Source organism: Mesoplodon bidens (genome assembly GCF_964165515.1).
Source record: "Mesoplodon bidens genome assembly, chromosome: 14".
Classification (NCBI taxonomy): domain Eukaryota; kingdom Metazoa; phylum Chordata; class Mammalia; order Artiodactyla; family Ziphiidae; genus Mesoplodon; species Mesoplodon bidens.
This window is the reverse complement of record NC_138170.1, coordinates 30,956,488-30,975,750: the sequence shown is the minus strand read 5'-3', so window position 1 is coordinate 30,975,750 and position 19,263 is coordinate 30,956,488. Positions and strand designations below refer to the sequence as shown.

Sequence of the window (19,263 nt, the reverse complement as noted above, 5' to 3'; positions counted from 1 at the left end):
GCAAGTCTTCGAGTCTTGTGAGGATGTGGGATGGATTATTTTTTTACAGTATGTTGGTATGAATTATGGATTATTCTCTTGGCTGAGTCCTTGTAGGAATGTGCCCTCATAAGGCTTGCTGTATTTGGCTTTGAGATTTGGCTAGACTCTGGCTGGATTAGGCTAAAGGGGATTGGTGATCAAACTTCAGGCTGGGCTTGGGTCTGGTTTAGGATAAACTGGGATGGTCTGTGGGCTTAGCTGAGGTGGGTTGTGAACTATATTACTCAGGATCTATCTCTGGGCTGACACTGACAGAAGTATGAAATTGGCTCATTTTTTTTCATGGCTCTGGATTGATCAGAGCTGGGTTAAGACTGTGTTGAATAAGTTCTATCTCTGCATTTGGGTGGCAGTAAACAGGGCTTTCAGACGGACGGGTTTGGGACTGCCATAAATTGAATCAAGGGATATATTGAAGTGAACTGATTTTCAAGCTAGACTGTGATGGGCTTTGGGTAAGGTTATCAGTGGGATGCTGGGTTTAACAAGGCTTTGACTGTTTCTGAGCTGAGGTTGTTGACGACTTGTCTTATGGAATGCCATCAAGGTATTTTGCTATAGACTATGGTTCTGCCACAGGACTTGAAGTTATTACTGGTGCCTTTTCTTTTCTTACAACCAAAAGCCATCATTCAGCTGATTTAGATTCTTTAAAAATGTTGTTATCCTGAACAGTAAATTGCTTCTGGGAATGCTCTCTTGATTTTTTGCAGATGGTGATCCTATGGAGGACAAGCATGAAGGAAATCTCATAACAGTTAAAAGAGACTAATTTTTACAGAAGGATGTTTTGCCTTTGAAGGCTATGGGATGTCAACAAAGCCCAAGGACCAGTGGGCCCTCCCAGACCTCGGCAAACATTGAACCTATTTGATTGACACAAAATTTGGTGGAGAGTATCAGATCTGTCCATATTGTGGACAAATTTTGCTAAAGAAAAAATTTGCCAAATTTTCTTGAGTAGTCTCTGTTATCTGGAACATCTTCCAAAACCTTTGCCAAGAAACTAGACAAATGGTCCTTTGGTGCCCAGTGGAATTCTTAGAAGATTAGATGGCAATGTGAGCAGGATAGCAAACTTTGTTTTCGAGAGCTTGACAAAAGGGGCTCAGTCAAATGTGTTGGAGAGTGGGGGACAAATAAGGGAGAGTGAGTCACTGGAGGCTGGTAGACAGGAAGGTCATATTTAACAATTTCTGTCTCAAAGAACGAAGACTGGCAAATTCAGTAGAAAAGTGATTAGAGTGCAGGGCTAAAGCCTTAAGATGGTCAGTGTAGTAAGGCAAACTCTCCAATCTTTTGGAAGGAAGCAAACTTAAAATTCTTGGTATTCTTAAATATCTTGGGATCCTTCTTTGTGTCATAAAACATGCGAACATTCACAAGTTAACCCCCTATCCCTCTCTCTTCTTGAAATAGAAGTTTCCCCTTCCTAGCAACCCAGTGCAGTCTAATGTCCCCATGCACTGCTCCACTGGCATGCTCCTTGGTGACAAGATGACACGTGTCAAGTCAGTGGGGTTTTCTCAGGGCTTATGCTCTCAACTTCCACAGAATGTGGCACTGTTGATGCTTCTTCATTCAAGAAGCTCTTCTCTGCTTGACTTCCAGATTATCACTCAGACACATCCGTGTGCATGGTTAATTTGCCCTCGTGTTTCTTCAACCCCAGAAATGTCTATCCATATCCCAGGCATCATTTATATTGTTCTTCCACTGACTTGAGTTTGAGAGGCAGAGGAATTCCTTTCAAACCCCATATGGCTTTCTCTATGGAACGTGGGAAGACCAGTCAATCTCCTCCAGGAAACAGGAGTCCTTGGAAGAGATTAGAATCCCTGACAACCTCAGTCCAATCAGAGCATTGAGCATTCCCTCGAGATGATGATAACCTTTGTATAAAGGAATATTGATACTTGAACATCTCGGAGCTGTGAAATTAATCTGGGACATGCTAACAGGAACCCATTGGATACTCTTCCCAAGTTCTCCTCCAACCTCAAGTGACTGATCCACCTCTCCATTTCCCTACATGCACTAATTATAAGTCTGTTACATCCTCACAACCAAAGGAAAATATTGCCAATTTGAAGAACCTGAACATATCTCCTCTTGTGGACCTGCTGAGCCACCATAGTGGTATCATACCAGGCACTTCATTTATCCTGTTATAGACTCTGGACACCTTTGTTCTACTTCAACATTCTCTGAGAATAATCATATCTCCATAGCTCAATATCAAGTTTACTTCATGGGCATATTTGGAGGACATCTCTCCATAGTGAGTGAGGCTGGCACAAAACCCTCTAATTGGAAGGTGTACCTGGAATGGATTTTTCTGGGCTAGAGAGAGAGAGAGAAGGATAGAGTCACTGTTGAGATCTAGAAATGGTCAACATGTATTAACAGACCTCTATCTAGAATATTGAAAGAAAGGCAGAGGCAACTTGGTCATTCAAGCATCTGAATCCCTCTAACTACCTTTCTGTCTTCTAAAACATCATCTTTGTCCCAGGGGAGAAGCTTCCACTCTCTCCCCTTTTCCATAACTTTGTTTCATACTGAGTTTCCTTCCTCCCTGAGAATTCCCTCACCTATCTTTCATAATGGTGTCTCTAACTTTGAAGAGTTCTATCAGGACTCTTCTGATCCCCTGCCAGACTAACTTTCTACACTATAAACGTCTAAATACATTACTCTGTCAACCAAACTCGAAAGGACCAAAGAGGTCCCTAGAGCATGAGGATGAGAGAAGACATTCATAATCTTCCCCCAAATCCCTTTCCAGTTCAAGCTCTTTCCTATTCTTTGCCAATCCTGTCACCCACAAATGTTCTCTCCATTATGTTTTCCTTTTTCTTTCCTTTTTTTTAAAAGATTTTTTTGATGTGGACCATTTTTAAAGTCTTTATTGATTTTATTACAATATTGTCTCTCTTTTTTGTTTTGGCTTTTTGGCCACGAGGCATATGGGATCTTAGCTCCCTGACCAGGGATCAAACCCTCACCCCCTGCACTGGGAGGCAAAGTCCCAACCACTGGACTGCCAGGGAAATCCCTTCGTTAGGTTTTTCTATCTTGTATTCCTTTCCTCTCCTAATCAGATTCCCCTGGTTTTTCTGCTTTCATCTAGCACTTAATTTCTATAGATGTTCCTCACCTTCATTCATTATAGAGCTGCAGTGAGACCAGGATGGGTTTTCAATCCTTTGGGGAGGGAAAAGGTATGAGAAAAGAAGACTTGGACAAGTTAGAGTATTTTAATCTCCCCCAAATTATTTTTTTCTGAGAGTAGTTATTAGTAGGTATTTTTTTTAAAGAACAGTTTCCTGGTCAAGTAAGCCTGGGAAATATGGTTAGACATTTTTCTCGCCTAAAGATAGCCTGAAAAATTTAACATGGTAATGGGCATTTATTAGTAGTCTATTATTGCATAACAAGCTGCCCTCAAAATTAGAGGCTTAAAACACAAAGACACATTCATTCTCTCATAATTTCTGTGGGACAGGAATCTGGGATTGCCTTGGCTGAGTGGTTCTGGCTTGGAGTTTCTCATACGGTTGCAGTCAAGATGTTGACCAGGACTGCTGTCATCTGAAGGCTTGACTGGGGCTGGAGGATCCACCTCCAAGAAGGGCCACTCACATGGCGGGCAGATTGATGCTGGTTGTCAGCAGGGGATCTCAGTTTCTTACTACATGGACTCCTCCATAGGGCTGCTTGAGCAACCTCATGACATGGCATTGGGCTCCCCAGAGAAAGTGGTCCAAGAGAGCAAGGAGGAAACTACAATATCTTTCTTTTATTTATTGAAATATAGTTGATTTACAATGTTGTAATTGTTTTAGGTTTATGGCAAAGTCATTCATATCTATCTATCTATCTATATATCTATCATCTATCTATTCTTTCTCAGATTCTTTCCAATTATAGCTTATTACAAGATATTGAATATAATTCCCTGTGCTATAATAGGACCTTGTTGTTTACCTACTTTGTATATAATAGTGTGTATATGTTAATCACAAACTCCTAATTTATCCGCCCCCAAACACACTTTCCCCTTTGGTACCCATAATTTTGTTTTCTATGTCTGTGAGTCTGTTTCTGTTTTGTAAATAAGTTCATTTGTATTTTTTTAGATTCCACATATATATTTTAGATTCCATATATGATATTTGTCTTTCTCTGACTTACTTCATTTAGTATGATAATCTCTAAGTCTATCCATGTTGCTGCAAATGACATTATTTCATTCTTTTTTATGGCTCAGTGATATTCCATTGTATACATCTTCTTTATCCATTCATCTGTCGATGGACTTTGAGGTTGCTTCCATGTCTTGGCTATTGTAAATAGTGCTGTTATAAACATTGGGGTCATACAGCTCAATATCAGAAAACAAACAACCCAATCAAAAAATAGGCAGAAGACCTAAATAGACATTTCTCCAAAGAAGACATACAGCTGGCCAACAGTCACATGAAAAAAATGTTCAACATCGCTAACTATTAAAGAAATGCAAATCAAAACCACAATGAGGTTTCACCTCACACTGGTCAGAATGGCCATGATTAAAAAGCTTACAAATAATAAATACTGGAGAGATTGTGGAGAAAAGGGAACCCTCCTACACTGTTGTTGGGAATGTAAATTGGTGTAGCCACTATGGAGAACAGTATGGAGGTTCCTTAAAAAACTAAAGTTACCATATGATCCAGCAATCCCACTCCTGAGCATACATCTGGAGAAAATTCTAATTCAAAAAGATAAATGCCAGTATCTTTTATGACCTGGTCTCAGAATTCACACACCATCATTTCTACAGTATCTTATTAATTACACACAGATCAGTCTCATTCAGTGTGGGAGGGGAGGTGTGAATACCAGGAGATGAGGAATATTAGGGGTCATTTGGGAGGCAAGCTAGTGCAATGCATTATGAATCTCCAAAATTTAGAGACTCTCAAGCAGAGGGGAAGATGAGTGTCTGGAGAAATAATCCTGAAAAATGGAGCAAGAGTGTGTATTGAGGATTCCCAGAATGGAAGACGTATGAAGTTAAAACTGAGTTCTGGCTGGGAACGGGGACTCAGAGCCCACTTGAAAGAGGATCACTCACTGCAGAAATGCTCGCACAGGGCTTCCCTGCCAGTCCCAATCTTCTTGGAAGGTTCACCCTCTTGTAAGCTGTTTACTTCCTCTGTCCTAAATCAAAGATTGGGTGAAAAAAAGTCAAAGTTCACAGGCTGAAAAGAACTTATCACAGAATCTCTAAAATCTGGAGATGAAGACAATCTAGCATACTCAGCTGTTCCAGGCAGGAACAGCTTTCTGTGGGGGACTGTTTTTGCTTTCAGCCACATGACCGCATCCCAGCAGTCTCTTTTATGATCTGCGCTGAGTGTATAGTAAGGTCACTTGGATGATTCATTTCACAAAGGCCCGTTCTTCTCTGCTCATTTGCCTAGTGTCTTGTTTGCAAAGGTCCCAGCCTGGGGTCGGAGCCATAGTGCTTGCAGTAAGTTCTCATCAAACGTTTACAGTGACCTTATTAGCGGACGTAGGAGAGGAAAGGAAAGGGCAAGGATAAAAAGGCTAGCGAGTGAGAAAGAAGTAGAAATGGGGAAGAGGTAATGCAGAATGAAAGGGAAGATGCGTGAGAAAAAGGAAGGTATAAGAAAACGGGCACACCCACGCTCCCTTGAACGCGGAAGAGTGCTTTGCCGTCCTTGGCCACAAGGTGGCACCCTTTGAACTTTCTTCCCGCATCAATATAAGAAAGGGGGGTGGGTAGAGAGGAGGGAGAAAAGGCAAAGCACTCCCCCAATCAAGAACAATTTGAAAACCCACCCCATAATATTTAAAATCTGGGACAAAGAACCATCAGCACGGAACTGCTTCAATTGCAAAACCTCAGCGCTGCCTCCGGAGCGGCCTGCCGGCTCGAGTCAAAAACAACCCCTTTAAAAAAGCGGACTACAGCGTTGGGATTCTTGAAACCTGAAACCTAGAAACAGAATCTTAGCGGAAACCAGAAGGAAAACCTTGAACTCCTCCAGACAATTGCTTCCGGGGAGTTTCGGGAGAGCGAGGGGGAATAAAAGGCCCGAGAGGAGAGCCCCTCGGATGGCGCGCCCTTGAGGGTCCTGGCGAGTTCGAGGAGCGTGGGAAGGAGAGGACCCTACCCTCTCCCTGGGCTGCAGGTCATGGCCACCGTGGAGCAGAAAGCCCTGGGCATTGGCTTCAAGTGTCTGTCTTTGGCCACTTTTGTGCTCATCTGCGCCGGGCAAGGGGGACGCAGGGAGGAAGGGGGTCCAGCCTGCTACGGGGGATTTGACCTGTACTTCATTTTGGACAAGTAAGTGCCCTGAGTTTTCCACCCTGGTTTAAGCTGGTGATGCTTTCTCCCCGGGCTGGGCTCCTTGGCAGTGTGGCTTTGGGACAGGCACGCATCTCCAGGGACCAAGAGGGGCCACGGGAGGCGGCGGTGCCCCCAGCGCTGCGCCTTTGTGGACGGGGCGCGCCTCCCCCTCCCTCGCCGCTGCCCAAGCCGGCGGGGCAGGCGTCGCTGCTTGTTCTCGGGACAAATTCTTTTCTGCCTTGCTTTCTCTTGACCGAGGCGCGTGAGTCTGAGGATGGGAGTGTAAGGATGCTGTTGACCTACTACGTTTCCGTGAACCCTTTCCATTGGCTTTAGAAACCTTGGTGAGAAAAGCTTGCTTACAAGAGGCAGAACTTTAAGGCACGTGTAAAGTAAGAGGCGTGGGCTTTCAAAAGTCCATCGTCTCTTGTTTAAAAACTCTGTCCTACGTATTGCTTTACCTTTGTTCCTAATGATAGAATGTAGGCTGACTGGGAAGTTAGTGAAAAATACAAGGCGGATTTCTCCACCTCGGCACCATTGAGTTTGAGGCTGGGGAGTTCTTTGAGGCTGGGGCCGTCCTGTGCCTTGCAGGGTGTTGAGCATCCCTGGCCTCTACCCACTAGATGCCGGTACTACCCCCCTCCAGAATTTCCCCTGCACCCCTGCACCCCAACCCGCGCTGCCTCCACCGTCTCTCCACGGTGACAAGCAAAAATGTCTCTAGAAGTTGCCAAAAGTCCCCTGCGGGTATATTCCTCCTCCCTCTCGGCTTGAGAAACCCTGATGTAGGCGAATTCAAGTTCCTGGCGATTTGACTGGTGGGCTACCAGGGAGGTGCAGGAGCCCTGGTTTCCTTGCGAAAATGGATGAGGCTTCAGGACCGTTCAAGGGAGAGCTGAACTCTGACCAATCCCCCTTAGATTTGCCAAGCCACAGTCATTCAAGGAAGTTTCATGCTATCTACTAAAAAGCAGCTTTAACAATAAAAAGCCCCTCAGAGGAGATCCGTGCTAACACTGGTGTGCTCCCCACTGCCAGGACGGGCGCTTGCTGTTACAGTGGTGGGGAGATTAATTTCACAGACTGGAAACTATTTGCGAGTTGGAAAAAGAGTCCTGCAAAATAAGCTGGCCAGCTAGACACCAAATGTGCTTTGCAGTTGCCCCTGGAGTTTGATTTTTTCCGTAAAGGCTGTTTTGAACTCCAGATTCTTTGGATGAAAAGGGAAATCTCTTTCTTGGAGATTTATGAGAAGGTGGACACCGAAAATATACTTCAATGCTAAGAAATGGAATGTCTTTTGTTACTTCTAGCGGCTGGGAGCACCAGCTCACAGATTCAGAGACTGGGTCTGAAAACAGTCAGTGATGCCTATCATTGTTCTTTTAAAAAAAAGGAAAAAGAAAAAAGAAAAAAAAGAAAAAAGAAAAGAAAGCCAGTTCAGAAGAACATACAAGCAGGTTTGAAAAAATGGACAGAATCACCATGTCTCTGAATGGAATAACTCCACACTGTAGAGATATCAGCTCTTTCCAAATTAATTTATAAAATGAATTAAACTTTAAAATCAGAGTTCTGAAAAAACTTATTTTGGTGGTGAGAAGAATTTAGCAAAATGATTCCAGGTTTATCTTAGAGGAAAAAAAAACAGGTAATAAGAGCTAAAACATTTTAGGAAAAGAATAATGAAGAAATACTTATACCTCCAAATATTAAAATGTATTGTGAGGTAAATTAATTAAAAAACAGGATGGTAATGGCCAAAGAATAGGTATACATAATAGAAAATCTAGAAATAGATCCAAGGACATGTACTTCCATTTAGTGGAAGTTCAAATCAGTGGAGAATGAATTCATTATTTTTAAAAATGGTTTTTGAACAAATGGTTGGTAACATGGGAAAATAAAAAGGTTAGATTTATACTTTACCCCACACACAAAAATAAATTCCAAGAGGTTTGAAAATTTAAATGTTAAACATTTCATTTTGAAAATGAAGTGTTGAAAGAATTAGAAGAAAATGTAGATGAGTATTACTGTAGTCTTAGATTTAGAGCTTTAAAAACAGAGTAGAAACAATAAAGAAAACTACAAAAAATTTAAATATATTAAAATCTTACATGTCTATAAATGAAAAATGCCATAAATAAAAGATAACAAGTTACAAAAACTTTAGCAACATAAATTCACCTCTGTAGAGTAACCTTAATATATAATAAGCAGTTTTAAAAAGATCATCCCAATAGAAAACAGGCTTACTATATAAATAATTCACACAAAAAAAATGAAAGTCAACAAACAAAAAAGTATAACTTCCTTAGTAATCAAATAAATGGAAAAATCAAACAAGGTGTAATTTTTATTAAGTTGGCAGAGATTTTTAAAGAATTATAATATTCAGTATTGTCCAACTTGTGGGAGGGAGGGCCATTGTCATATCTTACTAACGAAAATATAAATTTGTTTGGTCTTTCTAGACTTGTGCTGTCCAGTAGAACTTTCTGTGTTGATGGAGTGTTCTCTATCTGTGCTTTCCAATATGGTAGCCACTAGTACTATGTGGCTATTGACACCTGAATTGTTCCTAGTGGGACTGAAGAAATGAACTTTCTATTTTATTTAAGTTTAATTAATTTAAATTTAAATAGCCACATGTGGCTACTGTACTGGATAGCACAGACAAGAAGATAATTTGGCAACCTGTATCAAAGGAAAAAACCAAGATAGTCAGAAAGAAGTGCCTATGTGTATGTTCATGGCAGTGCTGTTTATGATAATAAAGCTGAAAATTACCTAAATGTCTAACAACAGAGGATTTAATAAGACATGATACACACATGATATTGAGTACGCATGTGATGCATGCTTGTAAGATATTTTTAGGAGACATACTTAATGCTCATAATATACTCTTAGGTGAAAATACAGTTACCAGACGTTATACACTGTGATTCTACCTTTCTAAAAATATAAACACACACATGTATATGTCTCTATTTACCCAATATGTAATAGTATTTGTCTGTAGAAAGTAGGATTTTTAAATTCTTTTTTTACACTTTTCTGAATCTTCACATTTTTCTGCAATGAACATATATTACTTTTATATTCAACCAAAATAAGTTATCCTGAGTTTTAAAAATTTATTTATTTAATTTTTGGCTGCATTGGGTCTTTGCTGCTGCACGTGGGTTTTCTCTAGTTGCTGAGAGCAGGGGCTACTCTTGGTTGTGGTGGGCAGGCTTCTCATTGCGGGGGCTTCTCTTGTTGCGGAGCACTGGATTCTAGGTGCACGGGCTTCAGTAGTTGTGGCACATGGGCTTCAGTAGTCGTGGCTCACGGACTCTAGAGCGCAGGCTCAGTAGTTGTGGCGCATGGGCGTAGTTGCTCCGCGGCATGTGGGATCTTCCTGGACCAGGGCTCGAACCTGTGTCCCCTGCATTAGCAGGTGGGTTCTTAACCACTGCACCACCATGGAAGTCCTGTCCTGAGTTTTTAAAAACTCACTTCAAGTGTGAGGAGGCTGTCTAACCAGCCTGCTGATCTCCAAGCCCCTCACGATAATAGAGGATACTGCCTCTTTCACGTTTAATCCTGGAGTACATTTCTAAAATGCACCATAGGATCCTTGGCAGTATGTTGGGGATACAAAAATGTTCCAGGAAAAAAATGGTGGGGAGACCTTTACAAGTACCTACCTTTACATGGAGGTGGACTCCTCTGACTTCCTTTGGTGGTCCTATTGCTTGAAGAGAGGGACTTTTTTTTTTTTTTTTTTTTTTGCGGTGCGCGGGCCTCACTGTTGTGGCCTCTCCCGTTGTGGAGCACAGGCTCCAGACACGCAGGCTCAGCGGCCATGGCTCACGGGCCTAGCCGCTCCACGGCATGTGGGATCCTCCCGGACCGGGGCACGAACCCGTGACCCCTGCATCGGCCGGCAGACTCTCAACCACTGCGCCACCAGGGAAGCCCGAGAGGGACATTTTTGTGCTGAATGAGAAACTTGCTAGAGCTTGCTATGATAAGTGTGTGTACCTCCAGCTTGCCATCTCGATTCAGACTAATTTATGGGATTGTGGAGCCCAGAGCTGGGGGATGGACCAAAAGGCAGTGATAGCAAACAGTCCCCTGACTGGTCCCTAAAGACATGGTCTTCTGTCCTAGAAAGAACCTCCCCCAACAGTGCTGTCCAGCACCCAACTGCCGCAGCGTGCAAAGGGAAAGAATTCTGATGCGTTTTTTTCCTTGGGCTTCTAAGATCCTCTGGCTGTCAACACACTGTCTACAGGCTGAAACCAACGGCTCACAAGGCACTGAATTCGCCATTCTTCTCCCAACACCTCAACTCCCTTTTTCCCAGCGAATGGTTCTCTTCTTTTCTGTGACATTAAATCTCAGCTTATTTCAGCTTTAAGCAGGATGTGTCTCTGGCCTGGAAGAAACCCAGATTATACATTTAATGGAACGTCATGTTTTCTCAACCAGAAGCAAAGACTTCATAATGATAACCTAGACTACCACAGTAACACAATAGGGCATTATTAGTGGCTTTGGCGACGGGGCTGGCGGACTGGGCTTCACAAGGCTTTATATGATGGAATTTCATGTTCATTCGAGCATGCTTTTCTGGTTACAGTCAGGAAAAGTAGACTGCTGGGAATTCAATCAGGGATTTGAAAAGTCAGATTTAGAAGGGCTCTGTCCAGAGGAAAACAGTCAAGGAGCAGCTGGCCTTCTTAAGTCTTCCAGGGGGTCCTCTAAGATTAATGCACCCAGTTGACCAACCCCCAGACATGAATGTACCTTTCCCCTCCTGCAAGGCTCTTCTGTTATTACACTAGATATTTATGTATCACACATTGGTCTATTTTATGGAGAGCTATTAGTCACCTAAATGGAAAAAGTGGATTCTCCATCGTGAGTCTGGGGAAGTGCTGGCTGTATTCATGTGTGCCCTACAGACTTCAAAAATAGAATGGTGGGATGGGGCAGGAGTGGAGGAGACGGTGGGCTGGAGGATGGCAGTAAGCCCTGAATAGTTGATTTCTAGGACTTGCCATAGCCACAGCCTGTCACCCAATAAATCCTTACATCTGCAGGGGCCCTCTACAGGCTCACCGTGTGTTGCTTCCCCATTAGACCCGCCAGCTCCTTCCTCCATGACTTCCTTTTTGTTCAACACCAATTTTCTCTTTCTCTTTTCCCCATACAAGGGGACCCTGTCTTACCATTCACTCAGATCCACCCCAGCATCCACAATTGGATGGTCCCATGTGGTGATGATCTGTAGGGCCATTCCTATGTGTTATACTCCAGGGACTTGGTCATTAAACAGATTTTTATAACGTTAGACTGGGAACCTCACCACCTTCTGGGTTCCCAACTATTAACTTTCCAAAGAAATCTTTATAGTCGAAACTAAAGTCTCCCAGCACTTAAGCCATCTCACAAATGCCCCAAAGACAACCTTGCTTGGTTGCTAGGGCAAGTGCTACTGTCTCTAATTTACAGATGAGAAAACTGTTCAATCTTTGTCAATCCACCGGATTAAGTGACCTGTGGAACGACCTAGGATTAGATAATGACAGAGCTGGGACAATGTCTACTGCTGACTCTCAATCCAGCTCTTTCCACTCATCACTGCCCTGGGCAGTTGGGTCATAATGAGAAGCACATGGCAATACGCCTGGGTAGATTCCAGGAATTAAAACCCCCTGCATCAGAGTTTCAGGAAATGATGGTGTATATGGCAGTTAAGGTTACTTAATTGAGGAGCTACTGCTCTGCTGTTAAATCAGTTATAGTTGATTGAAAGTATCAGGGACTCCGACCCTATGCAGCCCACAGAGATGCTTCAGAGGTCTGGGGCTTAAATGATGGATAGGACTCTGAGGACATCTGATTATAATGCACTCAAAGATCCAATGAATTAATAATTTGTTCAAATTGAGTCTGATGGAAAAGGGAAATTCATCTCTGTAGATGTGTTAAAACACAATGACGTAGCTTTTTTCAGAAATGCTTTGGAAGAAGTCTTCCAGTAATAAAACTGCAAACTTGACTCTAAGTAAGGAAAACAGAGTCCATTAGAAGGTACCTTGAAAATGCTACAATAATAATTCTAAGAAGCATCAGGGAAAAAAAGTTTTTCAGGAGCCAGGAATGTCTTTTTTTTTTTTTTTTTTTTTTTGTATTGAGATGAATTCTATGGCTGGTGTTCAGTGTTCCTCCGACTAAGTTCCAGATTTGGAGAGGACTTATCAGGTCAGGTAATAGTTAGTGGAACTGCCTGCAAATTGGAAGGTTTGGCTTATGGTTCAAAATAAAAATAAATAAGGCAAAACTCTTTTTTTTTTGTTTTGTGTTTCTGTCTGAGTCAGCCAAGTAATTACTTCTAGTTTCCTTAGCTGTGGAGACCTGGTAAAACTCAGTGTCAAGCTGAGAATAGAATCCTGGAGTGCTGGAGGAAGGCACCTGTCCTAAAATAACCTGCAACTATCTTCAATGCTGAAGGACTCCCAGTGGTCCAGGAACAAACTCTGCCATCCCTTAGCAAGACTTGGCTGTCACAGAAATGCAAATAGGATTTGCTTTATGCTAATTTAGAACGTGTGTCTAATTTTGATGTGTGGCCAAGAGCCTCGATTTCACCTCTCCCAGTGATTACTGGGCAACAAAAGACAAAGTGGGTACTTGGATATTTTCTTACATGTTTCCCAGACATGCCAGGTTTGTAATGAAAATAATAACTAGATTTCTTCCATTTGGAAGAGCTGAGTCTTTCATTCATTTGGCGTAAATATGTTCTCAATTGCAGTCACAAGTGTGTGCTCCATTAAAAGCATAGATGACAATGCCTATTGCAAACAATGTCCTATTCTGGATGCTGTAAGGAATGGAAGAGAAGCAGGAAGCAGTCCCAGACTATTTGCTTTTTATGTAGAAGGACATTAGAAGGACTCCAGGCAGTCAAAGCTAAAGGCTCCAGTGAGGATTTGGGACAGGGGGGCAGGTAAAGTCAATTTGAGATCAATAAGGAGAAGAAATAATAAGGTTTTCTGAGCCCTTGCCATGCACTGCATAAGCACTTTGCCTGTATAATCCCATTTTGTTATCTCCTTTGCAACCACGTAAGGCCAGCACAGTCATGATCACCATTTGACACATGAGGAGACAGGTTTAACAAGGTTAGCCAATGTCAGTGTAAGTGGTGAACTCAGCTTCAAACCCAGGCCTCTCTGACTCATGATCTATGCACAAGATGAAAAGAATCTAAACGTGCAAGAGAACATTGAATCAATCAGGGTAGGTTAGGTTATGCCGTGGTAACAAACAATCCCCCAACTGTCAGTGACACAAAACAACAAAGGTGTAAACCTTTGTAATCTCTGCCTCTGCTCCATATCTGGTGAGGGTCAACAGGGCCTCTGCTCAGGGTAGTTATCTGAGGGCTAGGCTGGTGGAGATTCCTGAACACCAGCTTCCACCATCACGGCTGCAAAGTAAGGAAATGCTGGAGAGTCTCCAGCTGGAGCACTGCCAATAAATTAATAGCTTGTTCAGATTGGATCTGATGGAAAAGGGAAATTCAACTCTGTGGATGTGTGAAATGACATGCATCCTTCCACTCACAACCCCTCAGTCAGAACTGGTCACGTGGCTTCACCCTAAAGAGGGTGAATAAACATCATCCTGGGACTTCCCTGGTGGCGCAGTGGTAAAGAATCCGCCTGCCAATGCAGGGGACACCGGTTCAATCCCTGGTCCAGGAATATCCCACATGCCGCAGAGCAACTAAGTCCATGTTCCACAACTAATGAGCCTGCGCTCTAGAGCCCACGAGCCACAGCTACTGAAGCCCGCCTGCCTATAGCCCGTGCTCTGCAACAAGAGAAGCCAGCGTGATGAGAAGCCCATGGACCGCAAGGAAGAGTAGCCCCCGCTCACCGCAACTAGAGAAAGCCCGTGCGCAGCAACAAAGACCCAACACAGCCAAAAATAAATTAATTAACTAAAAAAAAAAAGTCATCCTCCTGTGTATCTAAAAGGAGAGGAAAGCCAGACATGGGTGGGCATTAAAAGCCTCTACTACAAACCTTTAATTACACACTGCTTTTGCCTGAGTAAGCAAGAAAGGAGTAGTCCCTGGGAGAGGATAAAGAGGTAAGACTTCTGGTACAGAGTCAGTGTTGAGCCGCGTTTTAGATGGGTTCATCAACCTGGAATTACGATCAGACATGACAGCTCAAACCCACCCATGAGGCAGTGATGGCCCCTTGCTTTTTTCCTCCCTTTCCCATTGCTCCCATTCTTTAGATGAAACATTCAGTGCTGTGGGCAGGGGATTAAATTAGATTAAATGGAAAGCAGAAATGAAGATGAGACATGCTTCCTTGATAGCTAAGTATTACACAAATATATCTGAAAGCTAAGAATCCCTTTGTCCATAGTTTGTGGACTGTGAGGGAACTTGAAAGACGGTGAGGGGAGAGCAGCCCCTGGCAGCCCACAGCGGCAGCCAGGCCGAGAGGATGCTATTCATTGCAGAGGCTAATTCAGACCTTGAATCAAGAGTATCTGGGTTCCAGCCAAACGTCTTTCTCAGTAGGGGTGTCAATTGCCATTTTCAGTGGGACAGTTTTTCACCGTGAGGGACTGTAGGATGCTTAGCATTTCTGATCCTTCCTTTGTGAATGCCACTAGTCTTCCTAGTTGTTGTGATACCCAAGAAATAAATGCCTCTACATTTATCTCTAAATGCCTTCCTGTGAGATGGTTTCACCCTGGTTGAGAATCCCTGACTGAAAGAAAGCAGAGTAGATCAAGGCATGCCAGTGAAGCCAATTCCAAGCATGGTAGGACTACATCTGAGCAGGGAGAACATTTGTCTGGAGGAAGAACAAGGGAGTCTTCAGTTATAAGAGGGCCAGTGAGAAGCGCTGACCTTGGAAATGACTGTGCTAAACCAGTGGTTCTCAACCAGGGGCCAGGTCAGAACCTCAGGGGCCTGGGGCAGGTGTGTATATTTTGGAAAAGCTCCCCAGGTGATTGTGGTGTTCGTCTGTCCCTCCCACAATAAATCATGAAAGTGAACAGGAAGACAAGAAAAGCTGTCCCATAATGATGGCCTTGTTTCTCTATCATGAGGATGTAGCTGAGGCAGTAGATGCCTGAGAACTGGAAGCCAAGCAGAGTTCTTATTTTAGATGGTGGTAGGGGAAGCCCAACATGATATGGAGAGGAAGAGCCAAGGTCACAGATAGGCCATGCTTTGCCCTCCGTTGTTGGCAGGTCCTGCCATGTGTGCAAACACATGGAGGCCATGGTGTTTGCTAGGACTGTCCTTTGTTTCCTTTCTTTCATGACTCCTGGCATGAAATGTGACCCATGGGAATGAACTGAGCTCAAGCACAGGGGTTAAGAGAGCTGACTTTGGAATCAGGCATCTCTGGCTTCAGATACCAGCTCAACCTTTCACCAAGCTGTACAACCTTGAGCAAATTATTTAGTCTTTCCGAACCTCAGTCTTCTCATTAATAAAACAGGCATTAAAATGTCTGCCTTGCAGAAGTGTCCTAAAGATTAAATAATATTAGATTAAAACCTTTAATGAAGCATTTGGTATGTGAGTTTCCAAGATGATGATGATGATGGTTGTTGTGGTGGTGACAGTAGTGGTGGTGGTGATGGTAGTGGTGAGGGTGAGGGTGATGGTATTGATGATGGTATTGATGGTGGTATTGATGGTGTGATGGTAGTGGTGATGGTGATGGTGGTATTGATGGTGGCGGTGATGACTATGATAGTAGAGCTGATGGTGATGGTGGTGGTATTGATGGTGTGGTGGTAGTGGTGATGGTGATGGTGGTATTGATGGTGGTGGTGATGACTATGATGGTAGTGCTGATGGTGATGGTGGTGGTATTGATGGTGTGATAGTAATGGTGATGGTGATGGTGAAGGTGGTGATATTGATGGTGGTGGCGATGGTGGCAGTGATGACTATGATAGTAGTGCTGATGGTGATGGTGGTGGTATTGATGGTGTGGTGGTGGTGGTGGTGGTAATGGTGGTAATTACCCCTAGGGAAAAAGGATGTGGTCCTCTAACAAAAGACACCTCCTTAGATTATAAGCAGGACTGCCTGGCTAGCGTAAGAAATACATCAATTCAATTCAGTATTTATCAAACTTTGCTAAATTTATCCTATTACAAAATGCCTATGACATGTCCCTGGCTCTCAAGGATTTCACAGTCTAGTAGAAGAAGCAAAGGGCTAGGAAAACAGACTTGGTGAAATAATGAATTTTGGTTGAGATAAGAGAGGCTTAGGAGACTTCCTAGAGAAGGTAACTTTGTATCCAGACCTTGAATGTTGAGCAGGATTTTGACAGGTGACAAAGTAAAAAAAAAAAAAAAATTGATGACAAAGGGGCAATACAGGAAAGCAAAGTGACACATACTCTTTGTGATATAAACATGACAGAGAGAGTGACCGGAAAAGAATCTGGAAAGAGTGGGTTTTTTCATATCAGCAGTAGGTTATGGGATTATGTCAGAGGATTGGGGAAAAAAGAACAAAAGAAATTGAGTACCTTTGCAGGGTGGAGCCTCAGGACTTGATGAACCGTTGGCTGTGAGTGAATGGGAGAGGAAAGAGTTGCGAGGGGAAGGAGTATGTTTCAGAAGGAAAAAGGAGTTTGGTGTGGACGAATTGAGTCTGAACACGTGGGACATTTGGGTGAAGGTGTTGAGTAGGCAGTTGGATTAGTACCCTGGGAACTGAAAATAAAGACTTGAGTGTTGTTAGCCCAAGGGTGGTAGTTGAAAATATGGAGGGATAATAAATAATATGGAGATAATATCAAGATAACATCAGGATTAAAAAATGTCAAGAAGAGGTGGAGTTTAATGAAGAAAATGGCCAGGGTCCAATCTAGAGGAATTGCCAACAGGAATGTCTGGGCCAAAGAAGAAACTCAACTAACCAGAGCTGAGAGAAGTTACCAGAACAGTCAGAGGAGAAACAGCAAAGAACTCTTACCACTGAGGCAAGGAGAGAAAGAATTTCAGTGGAGGGGTGACCAACTACATATTTTTCCCCTAAAATCCATCTCTATTCCTAGTCTTGGTAAACAGCTTCACCATAAATCCAGCCACTTAAGTCAAAGATCTGAGAGTCTTTCTCATACTCTAAGGCCTGAGGATATCTGCTCCCACATCTCTGCCATTACCTTAGTTCAGGCCATTTCCCACCCAGTTCGCTGAAATGTTCTCTACATTGGTCTCTTTACCTCCTTTTTTTTTTTTTGTACCTTCCCCCCTCCCCTATACTCTCGACACTGTTACCAAATTGATCTTTTTAGAACACATATTTAATCTGGACAACATCTCCCCCAACCCTTCAACCTCTAAACACTTCCAAAGTTCTTTCAGTATAAAATGTAAACTCCTTAGCGAGGTATACAAGAGCCTTATTTCTCCAGCCACTATGTGTTTCCCTTAGCTTCATCTCCTACCACACCCCAGAGCCTTGCAATGTCCAGCAAAACTTGCTGTGCAATTTCCTGAACTAACCCATGCTCTTTCTTGCCTTTAGCTGTAATGCCCTTTATCACCATTTCCATCTTTATTTCCATCACTAAGTTCCCTTAGTTTTCCATCTTTATATATGCCCTCTTATCCTTTGAGATGATGACTGGCACTTGGTCCCCTCCCCTCACTAGTTGTGGGCCCCCTGTGGTACAAAAAATTAAGAACAGTCATCTCTTTACATCTCATCTTTATTCAAAATCCGTTCCTTGTTCAGGATCCCTCAACCCCATAACAAATCATAACACATGATAAGCAGCAGAGAGGTCCATTATCAAAAGATGGAGAAGAAAACCCTTAGTGTGTGTCCTCTGAGGACTCATTCAAGGGCCTTATCTTCTTTTCCTCAAACCCTGCTGATCAACCATATACAGTTCATTCCTGTAGGAACCACCTAGAACAGGGCCTCCCCGATACCTTTTGGCAAAAGATTATGTTCAGAATTATAGTCATCATTCCTTACATAAAAGATAATGCAAGGGCTTCCCTGGTGGCACAGTGGTTGAGAGTCCACCTGCCGATGCAGGGGACACGGGTTCGTGCCCTGGTCCGGGAAGATCCCACATGCCGCAGAGCGGCTGGGCCCGTGAGCCGTGGCTGCTGAGCCTGTGCATCCGGAGCCTCCGCAACGGGAGAGGCCACAACAGTGAGAGGCCCGCGTACCAAGAAAAAAAAAAAAAGATAATGCAAATACCAGGTTTATGGAAATTATATAACAAAGAAGAGAAAAATGAATTATCCTAACTGTAACTATACACCAGTTACAATAATAAGCAATATAAGGTAAAAGGAAATACAAGATACCATTGGACAGCCATAATCTAACCGTAAATAAATGGATGGCCCAGTACATTCCTGGACTGTGCTTGTCCCAATATAATTATTATTTTTAAGATTTATTTTTTATTTATTTATTTTATTTTTGGCTACATCGGGTCTTAGTTGCAGCACACGGGATCTTCGTTGAGGCATGCGGGATCTTTCATTGTGGCGCGTAAGCTTCTCTCTAGTTGTGGCACGCAGGCTCCAGGGCGCATGGTCTCTGTAGTCTGCGGCACGCGGACTCTCTAGTTGTGGCCCACGAGCTCTGTAGTTGTGGCTCACAGGCTTAGTTGCTCCGTGGCATGTGGGATCTTAGTTCCCTGACCAGGGATCGAACCCAGTCCCCTGCATTGGAAGGTGTATTCTTTACCACTGGCCCACAAGGGAAGTCCCCCAGTGTAATTATTAGTGGCTTCCTAGTTTACTCTTGAAAGTGTTTC

The 19,263-nt window shown here is 43.1% G+C and overlaps 1 protein-coding gene across 6 annotated transcripts in view; it reads left to right on the top strand.

Moving 5' to 3' along the window:
• The first annotated feature begins 5,871 nt into the window (after positions 1-5,871).
• ANTXR1 (ANTXR cell adhesion molecule 1) overlaps positions 5,872-19,263 on the top strand; it is a 293,533-nt gene continuing 280,141 nt past the window's right edge. For 2 of the 6 annotated variants that reach the window (XM_081253940.1, XM_081253943.1), the window contains exon 1: positions 5,878-6,403. In XM_081253940.1, coding sequence (XP_081110066.1) covers positions 6,252-6,403 — 152 coding nt within the window. In that variant the 5' untranslated portion in view covers positions 5,878-6,251. Of the gene's footprint in view, positions 6,404-19,263 lie in introns of all 6 variants that reach the window. The other 4 variants (XM_081253944.1, XM_081253941.1, XR_014017420.1 and 1 more) reach the window with 4 other exon arrangements.